The 23,024-nt window shown below is 51.0% G+C and overlaps 4 protein-coding genes and 1 non-coding gene across 5 annotated transcripts; 1 reads left to right on the forward strand and 4 right to left on the reverse strand.

Moving 5' to 3' along the window:
- Positions 1 to 402: 402 nt before the first annotated feature.
- P152DRAFT_t50 lies at positions 403 to 497 on the reverse strand. The gene has a single exon. It is a non-coding gene; the product is annotated as a tRNA-Ala (tRNA).
- Positions 498 to 2,740: 2,243 nt separating this feature from the next.
- Positions 2,741 to 3,095, forward strand: P152DRAFT_87641 (uncharacterized protein). Its single transcript, XM_033683308.1, has one exon. It carries the CDS (start codon positions 2,799 to 2,801, stop codon positions 2,994 to 2,996), a length of 198 nt encoding a protein of 65 aa, XP_033532541.1. The 5' UTR covers positions 2,741 to 2,798; the 3' UTR covers positions 2,997 to 3,095.
- Positions 3,096 to 5,590: 2,495 nt separating this feature from the next.
- On the reverse strand, positions 5,591 to 7,149 carry P152DRAFT_439350 (uncharacterized protein; the record flags this gene model as incomplete). The annotated part of the gene is made up of 4 exons (XM_033677633.1): positions 5,591 to 6,216; positions 6,520 to 6,597; positions 6,688 to 6,844; positions 7,051 to 7,149. The coding sequence occupies 4 exons, from the start codon at positions 7,147 to 7,149 to the stop codon at positions 5,591 to 5,593; spliced, it is 960 nt and encodes a 319-aa protein (XP_033532542.1).
- Positions 7,150 to 7,724: 575 nt separating this feature from the next.
- On the reverse strand, positions 7,725 to 8,230 carry P152DRAFT_87677 (uncharacterized protein). The gene has a single exon (XM_033683309.1). It carries the CDS (start codon positions 8,140 to 8,142, stop codon positions 7,810 to 7,812), a length of 333 nt encoding a protein of 110 aa, XP_033532543.1. The 5' UTR covers positions 8,143 to 8,230; the 3' UTR covers positions 7,725 to 7,809.
- A 1,706-nt stretch (positions 8,231 to 9,936) lies between these two features.
- On the reverse strand, positions 9,937 to 11,816 carry P152DRAFT_400283 (apses-domain-containing protein; the record flags this gene model as incomplete). Its single annotated transcript, XM_033676560.1, has 4 exons — positions 9,937 to 10,648; positions 10,693 to 10,831; positions 10,905 to 11,099; positions 11,177 to 11,816. Coding segments are annotated over 4 exons (1,686 nt in total), but the record flags the coding sequence as incomplete, so codon positions are not given.
- Positions 11,817 to 23,024: the final 11,208 nt, after the last annotated feature.

Genomic DNA, 23,024 nt, shown 5'->3' on the forward strand with positions numbered 1-23,024 from the left:
CAACAAATGCTTCGAGATTCTCTATCTCAGTATTCATATCAGTAGTTGGGATCATAAATGGATCATAAATGAAGACTACGATATGCTAATCATTCCCTAGTATATTAGAAGAATAAACTGCGCGAGGGGTGAGAAAAAAGGAGAAGGATACAACCATAGACTAGTTAGACCAGAGTCAATTATTATCAAAGTCGCGACCATTTTTTAGTAAATCTGTGACGTTGATAGAGAGGAATCGTCGATTAGGTAATGCTTGAACACATTAATGCCTGAGGTGCCAAGTACACAACACAAATCAAAATTTTGAAAACACACCAACATCGAAATTCTCAGCTACCTCCTTCACCACATCAAAAATCAATATAAAAACAAAAAATATACGCTCAATATTGAGCTTCATAATGGACTAACAGCGAATTGAACACTGGACCTCCCCCATTCGCGCTCGCTCGAAGCGAGTATGCTAAGGGGGCGCTCTACCACTGAGCCACAAGCCCTAGATATTTGAAAAGTCACCTGTTCTAATATTCGAAGGTGGCGATGGAATGCACCATGCTCCACAGGCTCAGGGATATTAAGCATTGTGGAGACTCGAAGTGGTGGGACTTGTCACTGGGCCCTTGGGAGAAATAATTAACCCTCGATGTCCGATAAGTGGTGATAACTGATCCGAAAATCTTGCGGTCGGACTAGCCATAAAGGGTAAGGAGACTCATCTATTCACTATTGTCCCTCAAGGCCTCAGCCCTCAACTTACTTCTCAGCAAATACAATACTTCTTGGGGTGAGGGGAGACGCACGCCCAAGGGATCGACACTGATTTTCACCACCAACCAGCGGACACCAGTACATATACTTAGCCTAGATGCATCATGGTTTGCAAATATGAGCTAACCAAAGGTTCTCAAGCCCATTCTCCTCGTGTCTTGCCTAGGGAGAGGTTCGGGAATCCATCGCCCCCTTCACTCTATCTCCGTCCGCTTTTGGGTGAACCTCCCCTTCTCTTGTTTTCACCTCAATAACCCCACTTGACGATAAATATTGGGAGTCTGGACATTCTTCGACTCCTATCACGTATGGGAGTCTCTGTAGCATTTACTCGTGTAGATGTGTCATATATCGTCGCACATGCACTGAACTGACTGGGAACTGGATAGTTTGTCCTCAACCATGTGCTAAGCCTCCATTAATAGTCATGACTGGGGATCCATTATATAGCGTAAGAGTGTTCCAAATCTTCCTTATTTTCGTTGTGAAAGTACTAGAACACTCTGCCAAATCATCACCATCATATTCCCATTACCCCCTGAGTCTCGGGTTTCTTTTTGCGCGCCACCTACCAACTCAGCGGCCAACAAGAACTTCATTTGGCCTAGGATCCAAAGCAAAATGTGCGAATATAGAGGAGGTCAACGGATCTTGGACTGCAGCAGCCCTTTTTGCCCCGATTCTGTCTATTACCGGCCACAGCCCGAATATCGTGGGCCACAGCAGTCCTTTTTGCCCGGATTCCATATATTACCGGCCACGGGTGGATAACGACGTGTTTCGGGTTTCCATGCTCAGACCAAAGGCGCGTTCTAGGAGCTATTGGTTAGGATATATTTTGAGCTGCGGGCGCCCTACATAGTCATGTAATAATTCATTCTAATAAGACATGAGATAAGACCTGGCATCTTCTACCCTACTTGTATATAACTTGTGCTAGAAGACATGTGAAATGGGACCCAGTCATCACCGTTACTTATTCATAGTCAGCGTTCTTCCCATTCAACCAACTTTATTCCTGTTATAGGTTGCTTGAACATACTACTACTGTCGATTTTTCTATCAGTATTAAGAGGATTCATTCAACGTCTACGGCAAATCCCAACATTGATAATAGATTTATCTCTTCATAGGTCTCCATTCTTCAGGACGCCCTCTAACCATATCATCGATCCTCTTTGCATGCGGCAATATGGCTGTAATACTTGAATCCTCTGATTCAACGATCAATTCGTGTACGTTCGACGAGAGCAGCACGAAGACCCAAGACTGCTTTTGTTCCGTTTGCCCCTACTCAATCATGAGGGGCCCAGATTAACATGGAAAATCCGACTGTGATCAATCTCCTCCGCATAGGCTCTGAGGCGGACTTTATTGTGAGTAACAAAATCCGGGCCGAATAGTCATAGCTAATATTGCATGGCAATGCAGGGACACGGAGCGGATTCGTGACCCCAAGATGATACAAAAGACCCTGACTGGAATATTATCCAATGAGTCAGGTATAAAAACCCCCCATCGCCCAAACGAAGCCACCGAAAACCGGGTTCTTCTTCAAGAACCTCTCTGTTCTACCTATCTTGCTTTACAAGCATCATCCCCATCAGCTAAGATACCGACCGACAACCCCAAATGGCTTATTTTTTCGAATCAGGCGCATACCTGGTCGACCCCTACTTTCAGGGTGCCAAAGAGGACTGCGATAATGGCAACTGCAAGCACTCGGATCACCAGAAGCCTGCTCAAAACGTGTCTTCAGAGAATACAACGCGAGACAACGCTACAAAGGGTCCCTGAGCCAACAAGGGGTACGGATTAGAATATGTAGCCGTAGTCTCATCAATGCAAAAACACTCCACTTGAAGATTAAATTTGCAAGATAGTCGCGGATGGTTGTTCTAAACCAAGACATACATATGTCCTGAAGTGTCTCTTTCCTCTGTTCAGCCGCCATGATCCTACCTTGGGGTACTCCATGGTCCACTGTTTTGCACTGAAACATGTAGACGACCACCCTTTCCCATCCGCCAATGGTTGGCATGAAACGAGGTCTGGCTTATGCCTTCGTGTCGATTATTAAAGTCCTTTACTCCCACGGTATAATAATTAAACCTTCCGATAACGAATACAACTCGGCTACCATGAGCAAGGCCATATATAATATTATAGGGCTCTGGGGACAACTTACCATACTGAAGAGTAGGAGCAAGGAGACATTGATCGAGTGATGGGGGGCTACCAGGGCCTCCACAGTGAAGATATTGTTAACCCTCTTGGTGATAGTACAATTTCACGAAAGGATCGACTCGAGTCGGTGTCGGGGAAAATATCCATACTTTCGACTGTCTTTGATTGGGTTCCGTTGAATAAAGCAGGGCGCGTCGTATCTACACTCTTATTAAACTTTAACCAAATTGGTCGACTGACCACTAAATTAATGAATATTACTCATTTCTTGAGGATATAAATACGCGCTGACCACCACTGACTGCATCTAAAAAAAGTCATCCAACACACTAAGCTTTCGTCATACGCATACCTACAATAATTACTTAGGTATCTTCATCCAACATCTGAAATGCCCCCTTCAGACAATACGCGATGCACCTGTGGTGTGAGACTCCCAACCGTCCCATGCCATGTTGTGTTCATCGAAGGCTTTAGACCTGAAGAAGAGCAATTCCAGTTCAGTTTGCTGACTAGAATCCGATGTGCGTACAACTTTATCGTTGTGAATCGCTAGGAACCTGTTGGTAGTTAAGGAAGAGTGGTGAGGATTCATACTGAGTCTTTAGTAGTCATGCCCCTGTCCTTCAGACTTCTGGCCATGGGACATGGTGATGCATTAATGAGGCATTATATCGATGTCTCTTTCTAGTAATATCGAACGCTCGTTGAGATTGAGCATTGAATCAGAATAATATAGCTTGTTCCCGGCAGGTATTTAAAGAAAGGGAAGGCCCCTTGCGGTAGCTAGTACTACAAACCAAAAGCTTTTTAAAGGAGTGTACACTGCATTCCAAATATCAGTTCACCGCCAGACGGAAGAAGCCACAGCAGGCCAACGACGTTTTCTTACTCCCTGAACAACGTCATGTGCACCTTGGACCAAGCAGGGCAGAAGATCGCCGATTGTGGGCAGTCCTGGTGCCCATATTCCGTGTGGTACTCTCCTTTCGGCTGGGTATATAAACTTCAAAACCAGGATATTCCTCGCAAAAAGTGACATGACCGCTCTTACGCTGGCTTCAGTTGCAGGCGGTATTGGCAATAGATATCGGTAACGTGCGGCAAATCATGCAGGAACTGAACCGGAGAACGGGAGGATGCATTGTGTGTGACGGAGACGTACGATAGAGCAGCAGCTGACCTCGTTGGTCATACTAATATTTGCCAGAGTCAAAGAAATGCTCACCGGTTCAAGAAATGACTCTGGAGGAGTGGTTTGGATATAAAAAGAAAGCGATTATGCTCATGTTGTTCGAAGCATTTCAGTAACCAAACGCAGATCGACCATTCATTATCAGCGACCAACAACCAGACTCGCACTTGGTCACACGACCAAGATCATTATCCTTCCTCCGCTCACGAGCCTCCCCCCTGACGCATCAACGACCGATACATTTTATCCACAAGACGACTTCCTCCGCTCTCCTTCTCTCGCCATGTGCAAGCCACAGGCTACTGGCACACCGAAGCAGGACTGTTTCCAGCACACCTGCCCACATTCAATCCTCTTCATCGAATTTGTGGAATATGGTGTGTAAGTGACCATTTCAACCGACACTCCTTGCTTGTAGGAATATGAAGCTAAGATTGGTTGTAGTGACAAAGTTAGCAAGTCATCAACGAAGATAGCTCAAGTGCTCAATGATATGATGAGTCAACTACAGCATATTAACTAGCTTAATATGATGAATGAATTGTATGCGGAGTGGACGGTAATGATGATGTACGTTCGACTGTTCTATGAACTACGAATTATGAACCACTGGAAAGTACTTGGACAACCTGAGAAAGGAAATCAAGTGCGGGACGGCCCGCCATTAGGGGCTTGGAGCCAAATTGCTGGGCGCTGGCGAGTGGCCAAGCGCAAAGCGGTTCATCATACAATTAGAATTTTCCCAATTTTCCACCGTCCATTGCAAGATTATGGTTTTTTACTTAAAATATTGTTCTTTTTATTGGGGATTGAATACTGGTCGTACGTTCAACTTCATTTGTTTGTACAAATACACGTAATGTAATATATATACAAGGCCGCCGCAATTACATGCTAGATTAAATATATTGGTCCCAGCCCTGTACGTATCGCACCAGCCGCCAGGTACTCTGAAGAGTATAAGGGTTATCAAAACCGGTTGCCACTTAATTGCATTTGAAATACCTAAATGGAGAACCGATGAACAACAACGGTACTCGATGGCGGGATTCTCCTAGAAAGAGAAGGAGAGTCCTATTAACACCTGGGGAAGTCAAGATCCTTATCAGCTGTTCTTCTGCCTGGATACTAGAACATTTCGCTGAACGAACTTCTTGCCAACATGATGTAGTAATAAATATTATCCATAGAAACCCCATTATGAAAGTTCGATTCTGGAGTTCTACATCTGCTCACTACTGATGCGCCTGGTGCTATTAATTAAGCTCGTCGTCACCTCGCAAGTCCCACCAGCGGGCAGCCAGGAGAATCGTAACGGTGAGTAAAGCCAAGGCAACGAAAATGATAAATACTAGCTGCTTTATTAAATATAAGGTATCTTATGTATCACATTCAAACTACGTCAGCTCAAATAAAATCGAAATGTCTAAAATCACAATTTCATTTCCTCCCAAATCCCTTCCCGATCACCACCGTCTCTCCATCCCCATACCAAAGCCTCCCCTTCCTACAATCCAACCCCCGCTCCTCCCCTACCACCCATTCCCCTCCCTCCTTAATCTCCCTACCGGCCTCCTTTGGCCAATACTCCTCCCTCAACCACGAATTAATCTCCTCAATCCTTCCCACCACCTGCCGCATTTTCTCTCGATCAACGCCGTTCAGTATATCCCCATCGACGCTTAACTCTTCCGCATGCACGAATCGCCCGACCGTTAGATGTGCGGACGGGACTACATATCGCGATGCAACCGCCACGCCTGCCGCCTCAGCCAGCGCATACAGGTCGCGTCGGAGGTGGTGGTAAGTAAAGGTATCCTCATCCACAGCGTCGCCGACTGGAGTTGCTTCTCGAGCAGCTGGAACGAAGCTGAGGGCGATGGCAGAGGTGTCGTAGCCGATTTGAGGTTTGATGAGATGCGTGCGGTGGGTGGAGGTGTAATTGACGATGTCGCCGGCGGATGGAGCGAGAAGATCGACGAGGGAGGCGATCTCGGGGGCGGTCTTGGAGTGGGTAATTTCAAGGGCAGTCATGTGGAGGTTGGGGAGGGGCATGAGCCAGAGTTCTGGAGGCAGGAATTAATAAAAATGGTTAGCAGTATGGAGGGGAGGAGTAATCCGGATGATGAGGATGAATAAAGAACGCGAGCCCAGGCGTGTTGGGAGCATCACGGCGTATCTCCTCGCGTGCCATTTCGAAGAATTACTCTCGAACCGCACCAACAGCACTAGCTGGCAGTCTACACAATCCCATGGACGGCGCAGAACACACCAATGCGAGTGAATTTACCTCGTTGCGACCGGCAACCAACCACACGCGCACATGACTCGTTCCCGTGCTCACGTGTAAAACCGCAATATCAACTTACTCGGCATCACTTCCCTCAACCTCCGCTGCACTTTCGCGACCAACTCCCGTACATTCACTGGTGGACGCGCCCAGAACACTGTAACAATCGGTTCCTCGTCAGTAGACGTTCCGGCGAAAAAATTATCGTGTGTGAGTTCATTGCTAGTCAATTGGAGTGTTGGCGTACCCAAACAATTCCTCGGATCCTCAAACCTGGGTTGCGTCTCCAGCGCGTGCAAGATCGGATCGATCACCACGCCAGAAAAGTCGTCTGCGAGTAACTTCGCTTTCTGCTGCGCGTTGCGGACCGTGCGGTGCGTTTCGTAGCGGGTTTGGATTGATTTCTGGATGTGGAGTGAGTTGGGGAGGGGTTGGTGCGGTGAGGGGAAGATGCACTTCAATTTGGACATTTGGTGCGTTTGGGGAAGATGTGCGGCATTTGGGGGCATATCGGAAGAATGGGAGGCCAAATTAGATGCTGGGGTTTGTTTGGCGGTGTTTGGGAGGTGAAAGCGGGGTTGGTGAGGACTTAGGAGCACGAAGGACATACGGGATTGTCGTTGCATGCGGCGATGAGAGCGTCGTATGGGTTGGACGAGACCCCATTGGAGTCGCCCCTAACGCCACTTAAGTCTTCAAAGGTCGCCATAGGGTGATCCGTGATCTCAAGATGATATGAGGAATTCAAGACAAATTTGGGCTTCACGACATGTATCTTTATGGTTTCCTGAGTCAGGAGGTATTTTCGCTCAGCTGGGGAATATGCGGTGACATTTGTGGCGGATTGACTCTAGGCTGGTTTGAAGCAGGTACGCGGGCTTGGCGATATCTTGGTGGCCGACAAAGGTGGTATCTTCAGGTTACTATCATGTAGCTTTGTCAGCGCGGGATGGGAACATCATGTTAATTCATGGCTAATTTTGACCAAGTTTGGCTAATTTTTGATTATAAATCGATGTGGAGGGCAGAAATGAAAGATTCAGCTGATGGCGGAAAGGGGAGACCGTGGTGGACATGGTGGTGGTGATGGACTGTGGTGGAAGAGCGCCCCCTGGATTTCTCACTCTGACTTCCGTTGGTCATTTCTACGACATTTTGACACAATTCACAAACGACCACACCAGGGAAGCGAGCGAGTAAACAGGGCGTCGAAAGAACCGGTTGGTACTTTTTGCATTCAAGTAATCCCAGGTAAAAAGGGTGAGCAGTAGATCGCCCCCTGAATCCCTATCCCGACTTTCGTTGACCATTTCTACGTTTTGACACGAACTAGCACATCGGGGAAGCAAGCGAGGGAGGGAACAGGGCATCAAAAGGACCAGTTGGAACTTTTCCATTGTAGTAGTAAACTAAGGTAAAAGGGGGCGAGTAGTAGCGTAGCAGTCAAGGGCTGAATAATCCATCCCCTCCCATTCCATTTCCATTCCGTTCCATCATCATTAACATCGTCATCCATGTAATCGGGTGGCTGTGCGGTGTTTGTAAGGTAGGTTAGGTAAGGCAAGGTGAGAGTTTTCCGATATGTGATATGCGGGTAATAGGAGTTCCCGGTGTCACTGGGAGAGAAGAGAAATTTCAAATGTGCGAGAATAGCTTCGTGAAGCCACCACCCAGCCACTCCATCTCCACCATCGCTCATCATCAAAGACAGCGCGAATCCCCCGTCATTTCAACCCATCGACCGCCCGCTCCGTCACCCTTCCCTCTCTTTCACTCTCGCCTCCTCCGCCGAAAAGTTAGAAACGAAAAGCGCAGTAATGGAGAGAGAAAAATGGCATGGTCATAACGGTCATTTCGTTGAAGTAGCAAGAAGATTTGTCACTGTAAGGTGGGGTAGATTGATAGATCCCATTGCCGCAAGGCAGGTAGGAACATCGGATGGTTGGAGGTTGTCGTTTCGTGAAGAATACATAAGAGATAGCAGAAACAACGGGAGATGTTGGGTTTTGATGAGTGAGATTCGATGATGCGCGTGTATATGTGAAGGTATATGTCGTCGAGACTGAATCGCCAGTTGGTAATGTTCGGTACATATTTGTTGCGCGTTATTCGCATCGCACATTTGCATGCATCGAGAAAATTCGTGTATACGTCGTTTTTTTGGTCATCCATGAAATTCCGAATCAACGTGAAGGAAAGGAGGGTGGAAAGCTTTTCGCGTTTTCCCGGCGTTAGACCTTCCCGCGTTTGTGGCTGGCGTGAAAGGCTATTTTCGTGAGGCCGGTTCGGATTTTGAGGTTTGCGGATCTTCAGTTCGGCCATGCGTGAATGTGAGAAGGAGAAGAAGGCGAATCGAGAGTAGGTGAGAAGATATCAGAAGCAGGGTTGAAGCGTTTTTCGCATGCGATCATGACGATGCCGATGATTGAATGCCCACCGAAAGCCCGCCCAAAACAAGTCGTCGCGGTGTCGTGTTGTGTTCCATGCCCAGTCTATCGCAAGTCCTGGCCAAGAAAGCAAGAAGAAGCAGAAGGAAAAAAACGCTCAGTGAGCAAATGTCGAAGGAAATGAAACCAAAAAAAAATCCAGAGGCGCGCTTCGTTCGTTGCGTCAGATAAAAAGCCCAGGTGATGGTTCCCGCAGGTCTGCCAAGCCAAGTTGCTCGCGTTTGCTCATCGCTCGTCGTTTCGTCCCGTTCCGTTTCGTCAGACATGAAAATCCGCACGCAAATCGCAAAGGCCACCAATGCACCATTCGTTGAGCCGTCGCTCGTTCAGGCACAACTCCGCCTCTCTCACACTGCCATTATCGCCTCGGCTGCGCGATCGGCCGCGACCGTTGCGCGCTCTTATACGGACTCGCGCCACCGACCGCACCGCCAACGCTGTCCTCCCGGATTGTGCGCTGCCGCTTCAAATCACTGCCGGGGGCGTCCACATCCTCGTGCTTATACTCGTCGTCGTCGTCGCGCATGCGCTTCATCCCCGTGGAGACCACGCCGTTCGAAGCGCCGTACGCGCCGGGGACGGCCTGTGGATGTGGCGCGTAACCAGTGGCAGGATATGAGTCCGGGCCACCGGCGCCGTTGGAGCGCGGGTCGGAGACGACGTTGTAGAGCGTGGAGGTGGATTGCTGGGCTGGGCGGTGGGAGGGGGCGGTGGGGCCGCCGTAGTTGGGGGTGGCCCATTGGGGTTGCACGGGGACGGTGGAGCGCGGGGTGGCGCGGCTAGAACCGTTGACATGGGCGGGGGAGTGGGTGTGGTGGGTGAGTTCGGGGGAGAGGTGGGGGTGGTCGGTAGGATGCAGGGGCGCGGGCTGGACGGGGGCGGTGGCGGAGGGGTAGGTGTAGGTGCCGCGGGTGGCGTCGTATTGGGCGTGGGCGCTGTAGGCATGGGGATCGTGCTCGGAGGCGGCATGGTCGTCGTGGGGAGCGCCGCCGTGGTGAACAGGATCACTGTGAGCGTAGCCGGAGTCGTGTTTCATTTCTGTGGAGGGGTTAGATGAGTTGGTGGGAACATTTGAGGTGTGAAGGACAGTGGATGGGGGAGGCATGTCGCTGATGGTGTTGGGATAAGATGATGATTGAGGGAAGGGTTGGCCGAAGCGAGATCCGCTGGGGGGATTCGAGGTGGTTATACTGACCTGGTTGGCTGGGCGCCGCTGTGTAAGACTGACGGGGCGTCTCATACGTCTGCGACGTCTGGTATTGCTGCATCGAGTTGATGGCGTTCGCGGGTGGAGTAGTGGCCGGCGTGGTTGGAACGGATCGTGCATTGCTCAATCCCGTATCGATCGAAAGAGGCTGGCCACTGGCTTGCATGCCAGGAACATTGGACCATTGGCCTTCGTATGCGCTGCCTTGCGTACTCATGCCCATAACGCTGGACGCGCTCGTGGGTGGCGTGGGGAAGGTATGGGCGCGACCAAGCTCAGGTCGGCCACTATGAGAAATACCCCCTGAAGGCTGAGGAGCCGCTGCAACGCTCATGGAGTGGTGGTGATGAAGACCGGGCGTTCCCGGAGCTTGGGTACTTTGTGGGAGATATCTAGCATCCCTTCGCGTAGCCGCGAACGCTCCGGCATTCAACGCCGTTCGCGGTTGGTTCGGGGGATAGAGCAAGGCACCGATATCATGGACAAAAAGGGGATAAAGCAGCTCGGTGATTTTCTCCTTGTTCGCAAATTGTAAGGCACGATCAAAGGGTATCCTGCAACTGGTTAGCTCATGACTGGTAAAAAAAAGCTGTGGAACCCATACCAGACGCCCTTAAGGTGCATAGGGCCGATCTTCACCACATGTCTGGTCTTCTCGCTCTTCAAGATGCCATCTCGTCGTCCACGCGTCATTCCAGCCACATTCAACAATTTGGTACCGTTGATCATGTGATTGTCTAATTCCAGATTAGCCCTAGTGCATCAAGGGTACACGAAAATCAATTGCGCGTTTTGGGAGCTGGCTCTTACCTTCTCGCCTTGCAACACAGATGCCCTTCGCCTCGACCTGGAAGCAAAGACTCCCCTCATCCTCCCACAACGTCGCCGTCACACGCGGCTTCATTCCTGGAGGGGCAACTTGTCCCGTAGCGTCGTACGGGCGCTCGGCGCGGTTGTACGGGGCGCCACCTATCGAAGTCACACCGGTGGCATTTGAAGCCATGGCTGGAGGTAGAGTTAGCGGATGTGCAGGAGAGCAGGATATTCAGCACACCGCCGAAGGAAATGCGATGTAGACATACCTGGTAGCGTCATCGGCATCAAGCTACTGCTCATTGACGATGACGGTGGATAGGCTTGTGGTTGCTGATGTTGAGGAGCACTGGGATATGCATATGGCGCTGTATAGGATGTTGGCGTGGACGAGTACGTCTGCGGCAACGGCTGCGACTGATATGGCTGATAGTGCCCCATGGCCGGCGGTGGTCCCGTTGACGGCACATGTGGCTGCGCATGCACATCGCCGTACGGCTGGATTTGATTCATGTTGTAGGCCTCCGGACAAGGATATCCCTCTGGATTCTGCGGCGGGTACGGCGATCCGTTCTGGCCTAGTGCATGCAATGCGTGACCGTTACGGGTCGAATGAGGGGTGCTCTCCGGTGAGGGCGTTTTGAAAGTGGCGGCGTTGCCGTTGACGGATGAAGAATAGGACGTGGCGGACCCGACACTATCGTGAGCGCCGACGGAACCTGAACTGAACGATCCACCCCGAGGCGACGAGGACGTCGATGAACTCGCGTGTTGTATCTGAGGGAGTCCGGGAAGGCGCTCACTCGATACAGCAGGGCGTGGCGTGTAGTGCGAATTGTACCACGACGCGTCGACTGTGCCTCGAGGGTGGACCTGCGAAATCGACGGGAGCTCCAGCTTTCCGGTGTTCTGGGGATATGGGCCGCAAGGGCCAAAAAAGAAATTAGGAGAGGTGGACTTCACACGATGGTGAAGTTGATCGGGCACGGGTTAGCGCAAGATCAATTCTTGCGTCGATGCCTAGCAACCGGACCCGTGGGTAGGAATTGGAAGGAAGCTCGATTGCAGGATCTGTGCACGTAACCGGGAAGCGAGCTGGATCCGGAATGGAGGATCGACAGCAGGCGGCAGGTGATAAGAGGTGGATGCAGGACACGACGGGCGAGCTACTTCCAGCTTGCACCAACGGTCTTGAAAGTCCTTCGAAGTTTGCTCCTGGGGGGATCGTGTCGAGAATATGAGACAATGTCGTCCTTTCCAGCCTTTACCCCGAAAACACGTGGGCAAACAGCTACACCAAAGGAGAAGAGAGAACGAGGGAAGAGGTGGAGGGGGGACGAAAGAAGACTGGAGCGAACAATTGGACCCGAAGCGGGAACGAGAGCAAGCTCAGGGATCGTCTGGTGGGCGCGACACCGAAGTCACCCAGTGGCGTCCGTTGTCGTTGGGGGAGAATGGTGGTCTGGTGGTACGGAGCGGCGAATATCGTGGCACGAAAGAACCGATGAATGGCCTTCTCTCTTGCTCTGCGAGGATGGTGAAGGTTGCCGCTTAGCGGTGGGGTGTGTTGGGTTTCGAAGTCTCGGGTCGTACTAAAAACAACTGGAACGCTTCAATGCTGTGACGAAGGGACGGGCAATCGTAAAAAAATCGTGTCGTTGCAACTTTGCAGGAATATGGTTCGTGATCGTCCAGACGAGATGAGTTGCTGATGATCTGCGGCGGGTCGTTTCTTCCTGATGTTTCGTTTCGCGAGCTTTTGTTTCGCTCGAATTGTAAAGTATCTTTTCTCAGCTCTTCTGTAATTGACTTGACAGCCGGACCCAACAGAAAGTCGTAAAGATGCAATCCTTGCGCGATAGTTGAGGGCAGTGATAGAGGGTGGGGAAGCTGCCTTCTGGGAGATGGAGCCGTGGGAGGTCAATTCTAAACGTATTTCTTCGTTCCAGGTCGTTAAAGTCGTCGCACGTCGTTGGTCTCGTTCCAATCCAACCAACGTCAATCAACTGTGACAAGCATCCAAGGTCATGTCAGCTCCAATGTACAGTACGATGGTGTTTTATGATAAGGCGAGTAGCTCAACGGTAACAGAGAAGCGCATGCATGCAGGACGGGAGCACCAACACATTCACGTCTATGGTGTGGGAACAGCACACAACGATGCAGGAAGGGAAAGCGCCGCAGATGGGCCAGGGGGGTAAGGGAGAGAAATCTTTTTCTCACGGGGAGGTTGGTGAGAAGGGATAAAAGAAGGAAGAATTTCAGAGGAGGTTGGGATAGAAAGGAAGAGAAGCGGCAGTGGTCCAGCGTGAGTGAGAGAGTGGTGGAGTCGAGAGGAAAAGGCGCAATGATGGCGAATGAGGGAAGAAGTGGAGGGGTTGGCGGAGGAGGAGAAGCAGGGTTAAAGGAAGAGAGCGAGGAGGAATAGAGGGAGCGAAAGAGTGCAAGAGGGAGAGGAGGGTGGTGGAGGTGTTGGAGGTGTTGGATGGGCTGGTGGAGGAGATGGGATTGGGAATGTGGTGGTGAATGGTGGACGGTCGTGAGAGCTTCAGAGCTTGAGAGAGAGCTCTCCGCGTGCGTGAGTGAGTTGTTAGAGGAGGCTGGGTGACTGGGTCTGGTCGCCGGGATGAGGCCAATGCTGGTTATGGGCCGGGCGGTCGGTCGGGGGTCTAGGGGGGATCTAGGGGGGTCTAGTGCTAGAAGCCGGGCGCAGGAGCCACCACCAGTCCACCACCCATGACCCTACCCCACCACGCCCACCGACCACCATATGTCCACATCGACCACCACAAACTCTCCCTCTCACGCACACACTCTTCTATTCCAGCCAACAGAGCATTCAACACCATCCACAATAACATAATCAGAAGCGAATGGATGAGACCGTGAAATCCAGCAATCAACATCATACCGGAGAACCACAGTAGCTTGTAGATCCAAGAAAGAAAGAAATCAGATGTGCTTATATCCGCGGCAACTCACCTAAAAGTATTCTTTGACCACGTTGATAACTTCCTTACCCTTCCTTGCCACTCTCTTTGAAGATAACGGAATCGAAAAAGTTTGATGACGATAGCGGCCAACGCCAGAAGCCACCACTTCACATTCGACCACCACGCCTTTCCTCAGAGGGGAGAGAGATAACCGACAAGCACGTCCCAGCACTCAGCAGCTGTCAGTACCACAGTCAAAACTCCACCCAGTCTTTTTGACTTTCAACTGTCTAAAGCCACACTAGACCAGTCGTACCGTCGTCGAACGAACCCTCTTTGGCCTTCTTCACCAAGCGTCCGTTATTCCAACCTTCCGCTTTTACCACGGGGAATCGACCAGGATTCACTTTCGCGGTATCAGTCGCGGTGCTAGGATCGCGCACTACGATTGGTTGGCGTCTCGGAGCGGTCGTTGGCTGAAGTTAACGGTAAGAAATCGTCGGAGTGCAGATAAGGGGAATTCGGAAAAGTCGGGAGGATTAGCAGAGCGGATCCCGGGCCTCCGGAAAAGTGACTCTCCGATTCAGGGTTAGGCCGGCGACGGTAACGGGGGTTGTCGCCGCGCCGGTCCCAGCGTTTGCAAAGGATTTGCTTGGTTGGTTCGGGTCTGGGGTTGGGATGCTTCTGCCAACGCAATGCTCGAAGAATATGAATCCTTATTCCGTTCCCCCAGGCTCGTCGGCTTCGATCTGACCAGAGAACCGTCGTGTCAAGAAATCCGACTTATCCGCTGGAACCTGGATCGCAGATGATGCGGCTCTTTCGTGTGCGCAAGCGAAAAAGGTACCGCTTTCTGCGACTATGCGTCGTCGGTGTGTGTGGTTGCGTAGTCCGCGTTGCGTTTCGCTACTGCTGCTGTTGCCGGATTGAACCACGAAACAGAAACGGCGGTGCGCAGTGGGATGATGGTGTGGCGGGGTCGTGGAACAGGAAAATGCGTCAAGCAGTGATGCTGGGCTTTTTCCGGCGATCCTTTCTCAGTGTCTCAGTGTCGCGGTCCTCTCCCGTACAGTGGAGATGGGGTAAGAATAGCAGCAGTACTCTGCAGGATTAGAGATAACCCGTATAGAAAACGGGACGAAACACGGCTGCCGACTTGGTATCTCAGTGGTCCAGCTCCTTGGGGAAACGTGGAATGGGGAACCTGTCTTTCTTGCTGATATGTCGGTCGGCTTCCCTTACCTGCGTGGCTGCATGTGCTGCTTTTTCGATGATCTCGCTTTACATGCGAGCGGGAAAAGGAAATATTATGGGTCCCTTCTCGCCGAAAAAGAGCTCTGGAGAAAAATACTGTTGTCTGTTTGGGATATTGTTCGATCACTTCGCGGCTTTGCTGTCCCGTCGTCTCCAATTCGTCTGGTTCCGACTGATTCGACGAAATCACGAAATCACCCCCTTTTGTCCCAATCCGCGAAACCAGCAAGAACACCGCAATTGACTCCTCAAAAGCCTATGGCAGTCAGGAAGAATAAGCTCCACCCTCTCAAAGAACCGACCATCCCAAATCCGACGCCCTGCACGCGCCGCTCCGTGGTACCAGCGCCGGCCTAGGATTCGTCTTGTTGGGATTTAGCAAAAACGACCCTGCCGTGGCCCACGTCCTGCAGCTGTGCCGCACCGCCTGCAGCCCTCTCGTCGCGCCTTGGCCCCACCAGGGAAAGCCTGGCCTCTCTGCCTCTCACGCTGGCTCGCCCGCCTCCACGAGCGCTGTCGTGTCCAGCAGTGAGCCAGTCGCCATCTGGTCGGAGAGAAAGGGTCCGTGACCAGCGGCAGGGAACGGCACAGTGCTGTCCTGTTGTCTGCTCCGCGCTCCGCTGTGGACAGTGGGCGTGCTGCCACCCAGGAGGGCTGGGCTGGTAGGCTAGGGACGCCGGCTGCACTATGCACTGCTCTCGGGAGCGGAGGGATTGTTTGAGGGGAGACAGTTGGACGGCGAGGGTGGGTGATTGCAATGTAGGTACGGGTGGAGGACTGATGAACCGTGTAAAGATGTCGCTGTCGTTCTATGAATGGACAATCGCCCTCTACTTGCTCGACGGTGACTCGTAAAGAAGTGATGGATAGGGCAGGGAGAGCGAATGCAAGTGCGGCTCGGGGCGAGGTTGAGAGACACGCAGCGGCATCATTTCTTCGTTTTTGGATTTGTTACCGTGGTTCCTTGATCCTTCACACCCACTTCGGCCATCTCATCCCAGTTCGGCAGATGAAATTGACATCGGCCAGGATACAGGTTTGGAAGGGAGTGGAGAGCTTTCTGCCATTCAGACTGCAATCCCCCATTCCGACTGGTTTACGGGCGGAATAGGGAGACTCAGTGCTTCCCGAATGAGCACATCACTTCAATTTACTTGGTGGATAATACTGACCTATCTCCGTCCATAATGCCCATCGTGGACACGAGTAACTTCCACCCTACGGTTCTTACTCGTCCTTCGGACAGACCAGGGTTTTAAGTGATCATCATCATCTGGCTGTCATCCTCAGCAGAACAGGCATCGATCGATGCCAGACTGTGTCGCCAGACTGTGTCGCCAGACTGTCGCCCACTGTATTCAGTGGCGTCCGAAATTCGTTCGCGCCGGACATTTTCCAGTCAGACAATCAAAGACCCCTATCGTTGAAATCCCTAGCTCGGGATGTGTTGGCATCCTCTCCAGTTGCTCAATGCTTCGTCGGGAGCGATAGCAGCGTCCAGCATGTAAGGCACCAGATACGAGACAGGCTAGCAAAATCAGAAAACCGATCGGTTTCTCGGTCCCCACGATGTCCGGCTGCGCTGTACGTCTTCCGTTAGCGCGACTCTACATCGTTCGTCCGCTCCTCCCAAGTTTCATGGAATTGATGGAAGTGGATATTGGACGGGGACCCTGCCACCCGCTCGGTCAAAGAAACCAAGACCCTCTGGCGGGCATCAGGCAAGGTATTAGGAACCCTCCCCTGGGCTGCAGACCTGCAGTAGAACATGCACACCAGGTCCCAAGCGAGCCCACCAGCACCGCGTCCCGAACCTCACGTAACCGTCTCACGCCCAACGACCGTATTCGAGAAGCCTTCTGACTGCACAACATCTGAGGCCACGATTTCGATCGTCGTTGCGTGATGCGTAATGCGTAATGTGATAACCGAAATTGGATGGCTCTTCAGTCTTCACTATCGTTCATTACCGGAGACGAGCATAATCAAACCTCTTGCCCAGTAGGAGTTGTGAGAATGGGATCGATGGTGCCTGATCCTGGCCCCAGCCATGAGCAGGTAGCAAGGGCGCTCGGAAGACGCGAGCGATTAAATCCCCTTGGTGGATTTGTCGCCGCCACCAGAGCCACTTGTCCATCGGGATCTGAGACATTCAAAATCAACAGACAACGACCACCGCCTCATTCAATCATACCGTGACGGAATTCCGTATGACTCCTGAAGCGAGTGTGCATGGTAAGAGAAGAGGATTCTGATATCCGCTCCATCATAAACCACCCATTCGGTTCGCCTAGGGATAATGGAATATCCACCTGATACTTCCCCGACTCAAATGTCCGGTCAATACATACTAACTTACCTAAGAAGTGATGTTTTAATAGTGATAATTCGCTCAGAAACCCCACTTCCACCTTTGCGATTCGCGGATTCGGCATTTCAGATTCCAGATCGAACGATTTCTTCATCATACTATGTAGATGCTCATGGTTCATGAAGCCAAATGCTCATGTCAGCATCTTCTCGAGCTCGAACCAATCATCGTCGCGAGGGCCGAGAAACCAACATTTCATGCAAGGGCATTCCCTACCGTGGATGCATTTGCCGGCGATGGCGGAGAAGGTTGCCATATGAGTTTCGAAGTTTCGAAGCTCGCTTACTCGAGAAACGACAATGCAGCGGGAATAGCCGCTTGTCTTAGATATGATCAATGAAGAATCGATAATCTAATTGGGGGGAATGACAGTAGATGACGGCATGAATGGACTTCAGTGTGATAGTGCCTGGTAGGTGGAATCAGTCAATCAGTACAAATTACTTGTTGGGATTTTTAGAACTGAGATAACTCGCAGAAGGCACCACGACGCCATTACTTACCACTGAACGCTGTCAAGGGGCGAGACGGAGACAAAGTCGGTTGTGTACGGAGACTCCAAATGCGGACGTCCAAGCGAGGGCATTGATATTGATATTGAGCAGAACCAGCCAGTTGGGTCGTTACGCGTCTTACCAGATGAACCGGCCCGATTCTAAATTAAAGACATACACTTCTTTTGAACATTCGCATGAACAATCGCGTTAACATGTCTACAGATCGGTTCAAGGCGATACTCGCTAGCAACTGTGTTGAAGTTTGAATAGATAGAGTGACGAGGGGAAACTGAATGGTTCTAATTGTGGTGAAGCGGGGTGAAAAAACCCGCCATCTGATTGGCTGGATACAATTTCCCTCCTCTCCACGTTGACTACCGACATTCCACCCTTCACGAGCTTCAACTCATCATCTGGTTTGGTGAACCACGGATTCTTAAGATCATCCCGAACCATCTACTGTGTTTCATTCCAGCGCCATGGTTCAAGTTTACCAAGCCCTATATAAATCATCAAGTCTGTTTTGGGTTTACAACCGGCGAATATAGCATCATCCGTTCTCTTCAAAGTGATGGTGGGAGTTCTGTTAGTGCGGACTCCATGTACCTCGGCGATTCACCAGCATGTCCCGCTAAAGTCTTGTTAGAGCTTCTATCAGCTTGCCTAAACCGACTAAGATCACCAGTTACCGGTAGTGCTTGATATCAAAGCTGGTCTCAACAATTGAACGTCAGCTTCTCGCTCAACCTGGTACCTCTCCATACACTACCAAGTCACTTCCTCCTTGCATACCAAGACCTAAATAGCCACTATCATTGTTAGTAGTCTTCATCCCTGTTTCTATGAACGAGTCCCCTCTCGCAAGTCGCAAGTCGCAAGATGGAACCATGCTGCCGACGAGCCGACGATCCTAGATTACAGATACGGTCGTTCGAAGAACCATGTTCACGCAAAGCTGTCGTGTCGCACCACGGGCAGGTCAGAGACCGTTGCTATTATTACCGGGAAGTTCAGCCTCCGGCGTATCTTTCGTACCGGGTGTTGCAAACAGCAAATTACCCGCCGAGATAGACCCCAGGATTCGACATCGTAGCTGAATCCTGAATCCTGACGGCCGACGGGTGCCAACCGTCAGAACTACAGTGGTTGCGCCATTTGACGATCCCGCCGCGCCTTCGTTTGATGGCGGATCCGGGAACGACTACTATGATGGCTTGCGGCACAATATGATAAACATCATATGAATGTCGTGTATCCAAGTGAGGAAATCCGTTCCCAAAACTATGGGGTTGATGGTCAATATTCTCTATTTCCCGGGTTAATCTCGCATGCTGTAGCACCGAGTTTGATTTGCTCGTGGCACAATGTGTACGGTCGTTTCGAGATCCCTGGGAGTGGAGCGCTCAATTGGGCTCTCCATGATCCATCCCTTGCGAAGTTGCGATGGAGCAGCAAGAAAATTGCAGACGGTCTCGACTCTCGACCACCCTTTGGTTGTCGTGTTCCAAGTGAAAGCCTCGGGACCAAAGTTGTGTCCTGTGCAACCACCACGACCCGATGGACCTGGAAATCGTTGAGGACTTTCTAACGTTTCTATCAAGGGATTAGGAAAATTCTTCACCATAATATGCGACAAAAGCAAACCCTGGAAAATGGCTTTCTTTTTCGAGATTTCCCACCTCCTTGCTTGGCCAGTGCGGCCGAAGACCAACAGACGCATCTCGGGTAGATCACAGCATGCAATATCCTGTAGCCTGTCCGGCTGCTGTATGTACAAGCGGAATTAAACTCGCAGTGCAGCGGGGCAGGACACAGGAACTGCAGATCCCCATGGTCACCTTTACCTGTCTCATTTGCTGGGTCATCTTCTCACATCCCATAATGTGTTCACGGGAAACCCAGGACCTCTATCATGCAATGCATTGACGGATGCCGCCGATGAAACCGCCGTGGACCAGGACGAAGCCATCCGGACCAAATCCCTTAGTTAACATGATTAGAACGGCTCCGTGGGATGGCTGCATTCCTTCAAACGCTCAGATCCCGATCTCGAGGCGGCCTGCGGGGCATCTAGTTCCGGGCTTGCGGATATTCTCTTTCACCTCGATATCCAGGATTCGACTGCCATTTATCGACTATGGTCTTTGTGGATGGGCACGCGACGCAAGGAATGCCTGCTTCATGTGTCACTTTTGGTGTGTGAAAAGGAAAATTTGTTCACGTGGAGGAACAGCCAACTGAAGCCGCAGTCGCACAGCATCCATTTCACCCATCAACATGTCCCTGGGTTCATTTTCAATGCGAGCATATCCGAGGTCAAATTGAGACAATGCCTCATGAGCATTCAATATGACTCTCATCCCTAGCATGGAGCCGAGTTGCTAGTACATTGTCTGTCGAAACTAGTCGAACGGGACCGAAAAAGTCCTAGTTAAGTTATCCTTCAAAGGTATTGGGTAGTCAGATGACGTGACATAATTTATTCTTAAAGACAGCTAGAACATCAAGCAAAAGTCAAAAGTTCAAACTTCAGAGAGTTGGTTTATTGAGGGCTGGCGAATGGCGACCACTGTGCTGGTATCACTCAACCATCATTCCACCGGATACACCGACCACCCAATTATTGAATAGGAACACAAGCACCACCCGTTGCTTTCGGGTCCCAAGGTGCCAGAATATTACCTATATTTGTCCTAACTTTATTGATATTCCGATTTCGAGTTGTTTCAGTGTCATCATCAATAGATGTGGGGTGGAAGGTCAGCAGTGGAGACTTCGAAGTTCGAACTGAACATCAAGCTTGTTCCTTGCAGTCTGTCTCTGGGTCGGAAAGCTGCATTGGCAGATTGGCCTAATGGAATCATGGAAGCCGTTTAGTTATTCAATTGGCCAAGTTTCATATGCTTTCGAGCCGCCGTGCATGGCATGGCGGAGAGAAAAGCCTCGCTGCATGTCCCCATATCTTCGGGAACAAACCACGCTGCGTTGGTTCGGATCGGCAGACTCGTTCCTCCTCGTCCGTTCCCTTCCAAGTCACTTTCCCTACTTGGAGCTTCCAGGTGCGACATGCCGACATCAGAGGGAGGAGATAAACATAGCAACGTTGATAGGGCACGACATGGGCTCATAGCTCGAATTGGACGCTGATGAGGAATTCCAACACCATCAGCTGCAAGCAAGCGCTGCTGGCAACCACTGAGCCTTGTCGAGGAAGCGCACACGTCTCCTCAGCGTCTGCACTCTGCATCTCTGGCCAGGTGATCTCGCTGCGAACCTCGTGGTGATTATGTTCTGCTGGGGAATGCGAGTCTAACTGGATGTCACGCACACATGTTGTTTCATCCATCTTTATCGTGGCATTCCCTTCGCAAATGGATCTGATGTCTCAAACCTTCAATGCCAACTATCATCCACCAGACTCGAAGGCTCGGTGGTCATCGCTTCCCATAGTTGAATTCAGTTCTTTCGATGTCTCGGCCCCATCATCAACGTTGACCGGAACTCAATCAGGCAATAGACCCTGGTCGGCCAGAGCGATGAATCAACCAGGTCCGCCTGTATCCGTCTCTCGCTGATCCGATTTCCTCCAACCCGCTCTAGTGCAGAAGTCGCGATAGTCGAGGCTCAAGAAGCTGCCACGAACCAGAGAGCGGGATGGCGTTGGCGACTTGGAGGGGGTGGGCAGATTGATGAATGGGAGAGTGGGTCTGGACGGAAATGCCCCAATCACGACTGGCCACGTCCATGCCGCGAGCTGTGGGCTGTGACCGTTATCGGGGCGGAAAAGGAAAGCTCCCCAGCCACCTCTTTTCTATCCCCGGTTCTTTGCTGTCGAGAACCAGGATTCCTTTTCGTATAGCTGAGAGGGAGCGGGTGTGGAAGCCGGTGGCTGATGGAGATGATGTTCACTGGATGGCGGGGTCGAGACCTTGCGGACATGTGGGATTCGAGAGGCCCTCGAGGGCTTCGTCCGGGACATGGTCCGTTTGCTGCTGGACGTCTGACCTTCGGGTACTGTACGACCGGTTGGCAGACAATTGGATCGAGTTGTCGAGATCTTGGATCTCCCTGGATTCAGATTCAGATAGCACGATGCTCATGGCGAATCATTGTCTAGCGAGACGGTCATGCACACTCCCTTCGAGTTATAATGAAGCAGGTAATGAAGACACAACATCTCGATACCCCACACACTTCCCATGGGATTGGGTGTAGACCGTGTAAATTCCGCTTGGATTGGAGAAAAGCCTTAGGACTTCCAAGAGGTTGCCTAAGGGAGGCTGTTTACTAGTTACTGCGGTTAGTTGCTGAGGAATGATGCTGGAGGGATTCGAGTACGAGATCATCGATTGAGCAAAAACCCCGCATAAGATTCGTCCAACATGCTCGCTACATTCTATAATATTGAAGCCGAGCATCGAGATTCAAGAAGTCAACCATGAACCATCCCTGGCTTGCCACAAAAGAGCACAACGCCCGCAACCCGACTACCCCACCGTGAGCATCGAGTCGATGGCGAGACTTTTCCAATTCTTCACGAATCCCTCACCGCCCTTTTGGATGTTATCCCTTCGATTCGATGAAACAACCATCGAAGGAAGTTTGGGGACGGCTTGGTCGATTCCGGAAAACCCACCAGCCAATGGTTCATCCCGGGCTTCGTCTGTTCATACTGTCCTCCCCGTTCCGTCTCGGCTCGCTTTGTTGAGTTCCGGGAGGTTGGATGCACAAGATCAGCCACAATCACGAGTGATCTGGTACACTAGGACACGGACGGACTGTTGTGGTGCTCATCGTTGGCGATGGTGGTGACACGACTTCTCTCACTGCTCGATTGCCTGTGCTTCGGTTCCATATTGTTAATGAGTGACGGTGATGTGATAGAGTCTTGAGACGTTCGTATCATATGGATTATCGGATACTGTATCAACCTCGCATGTCCATCACCCCCACAGCCGTGTCCTCTCTTTGCTTGTCTCAATGGTTCCCATAAGATTCCGGATTCGCATGCCATCCCGAATCCCCAATTGTCTTGCCTGACGCAAGAGCAAGGATTTACGGG

Source organism: Eremomyces bilateralis (assembly GCF_010015585.1).
Source record: "Eremomyces bilateralis CBS 781.70 unplaced genomic scaffold P152scaffold_16, whole genome shotgun sequence".
Lineage (NCBI taxonomy): Eukaryota > Fungi > Ascomycota > Dothideomycetes > Eremomycetales > Eremomycetaceae > Eremomyces > Eremomyces bilateralis.

What these genes read in the sequence shown, in the direction of transcription:
- P152DRAFT_87641 (XM_033683308.1), top strand. Translation starts at nt 2,799, where the DNA reads ATGGTTGGCATGAAACGAGGTCTGGCTTATGCCTTCGTGTCGATTATT.
- P152DRAFT_87677 (XM_033683309.1), bottom strand. Translation starts at nt 8,142, where the DNA reads ATGATGAGCGATGGTGGAGATGGAGTGGCTGGGTGGTGGCTTCACGAA.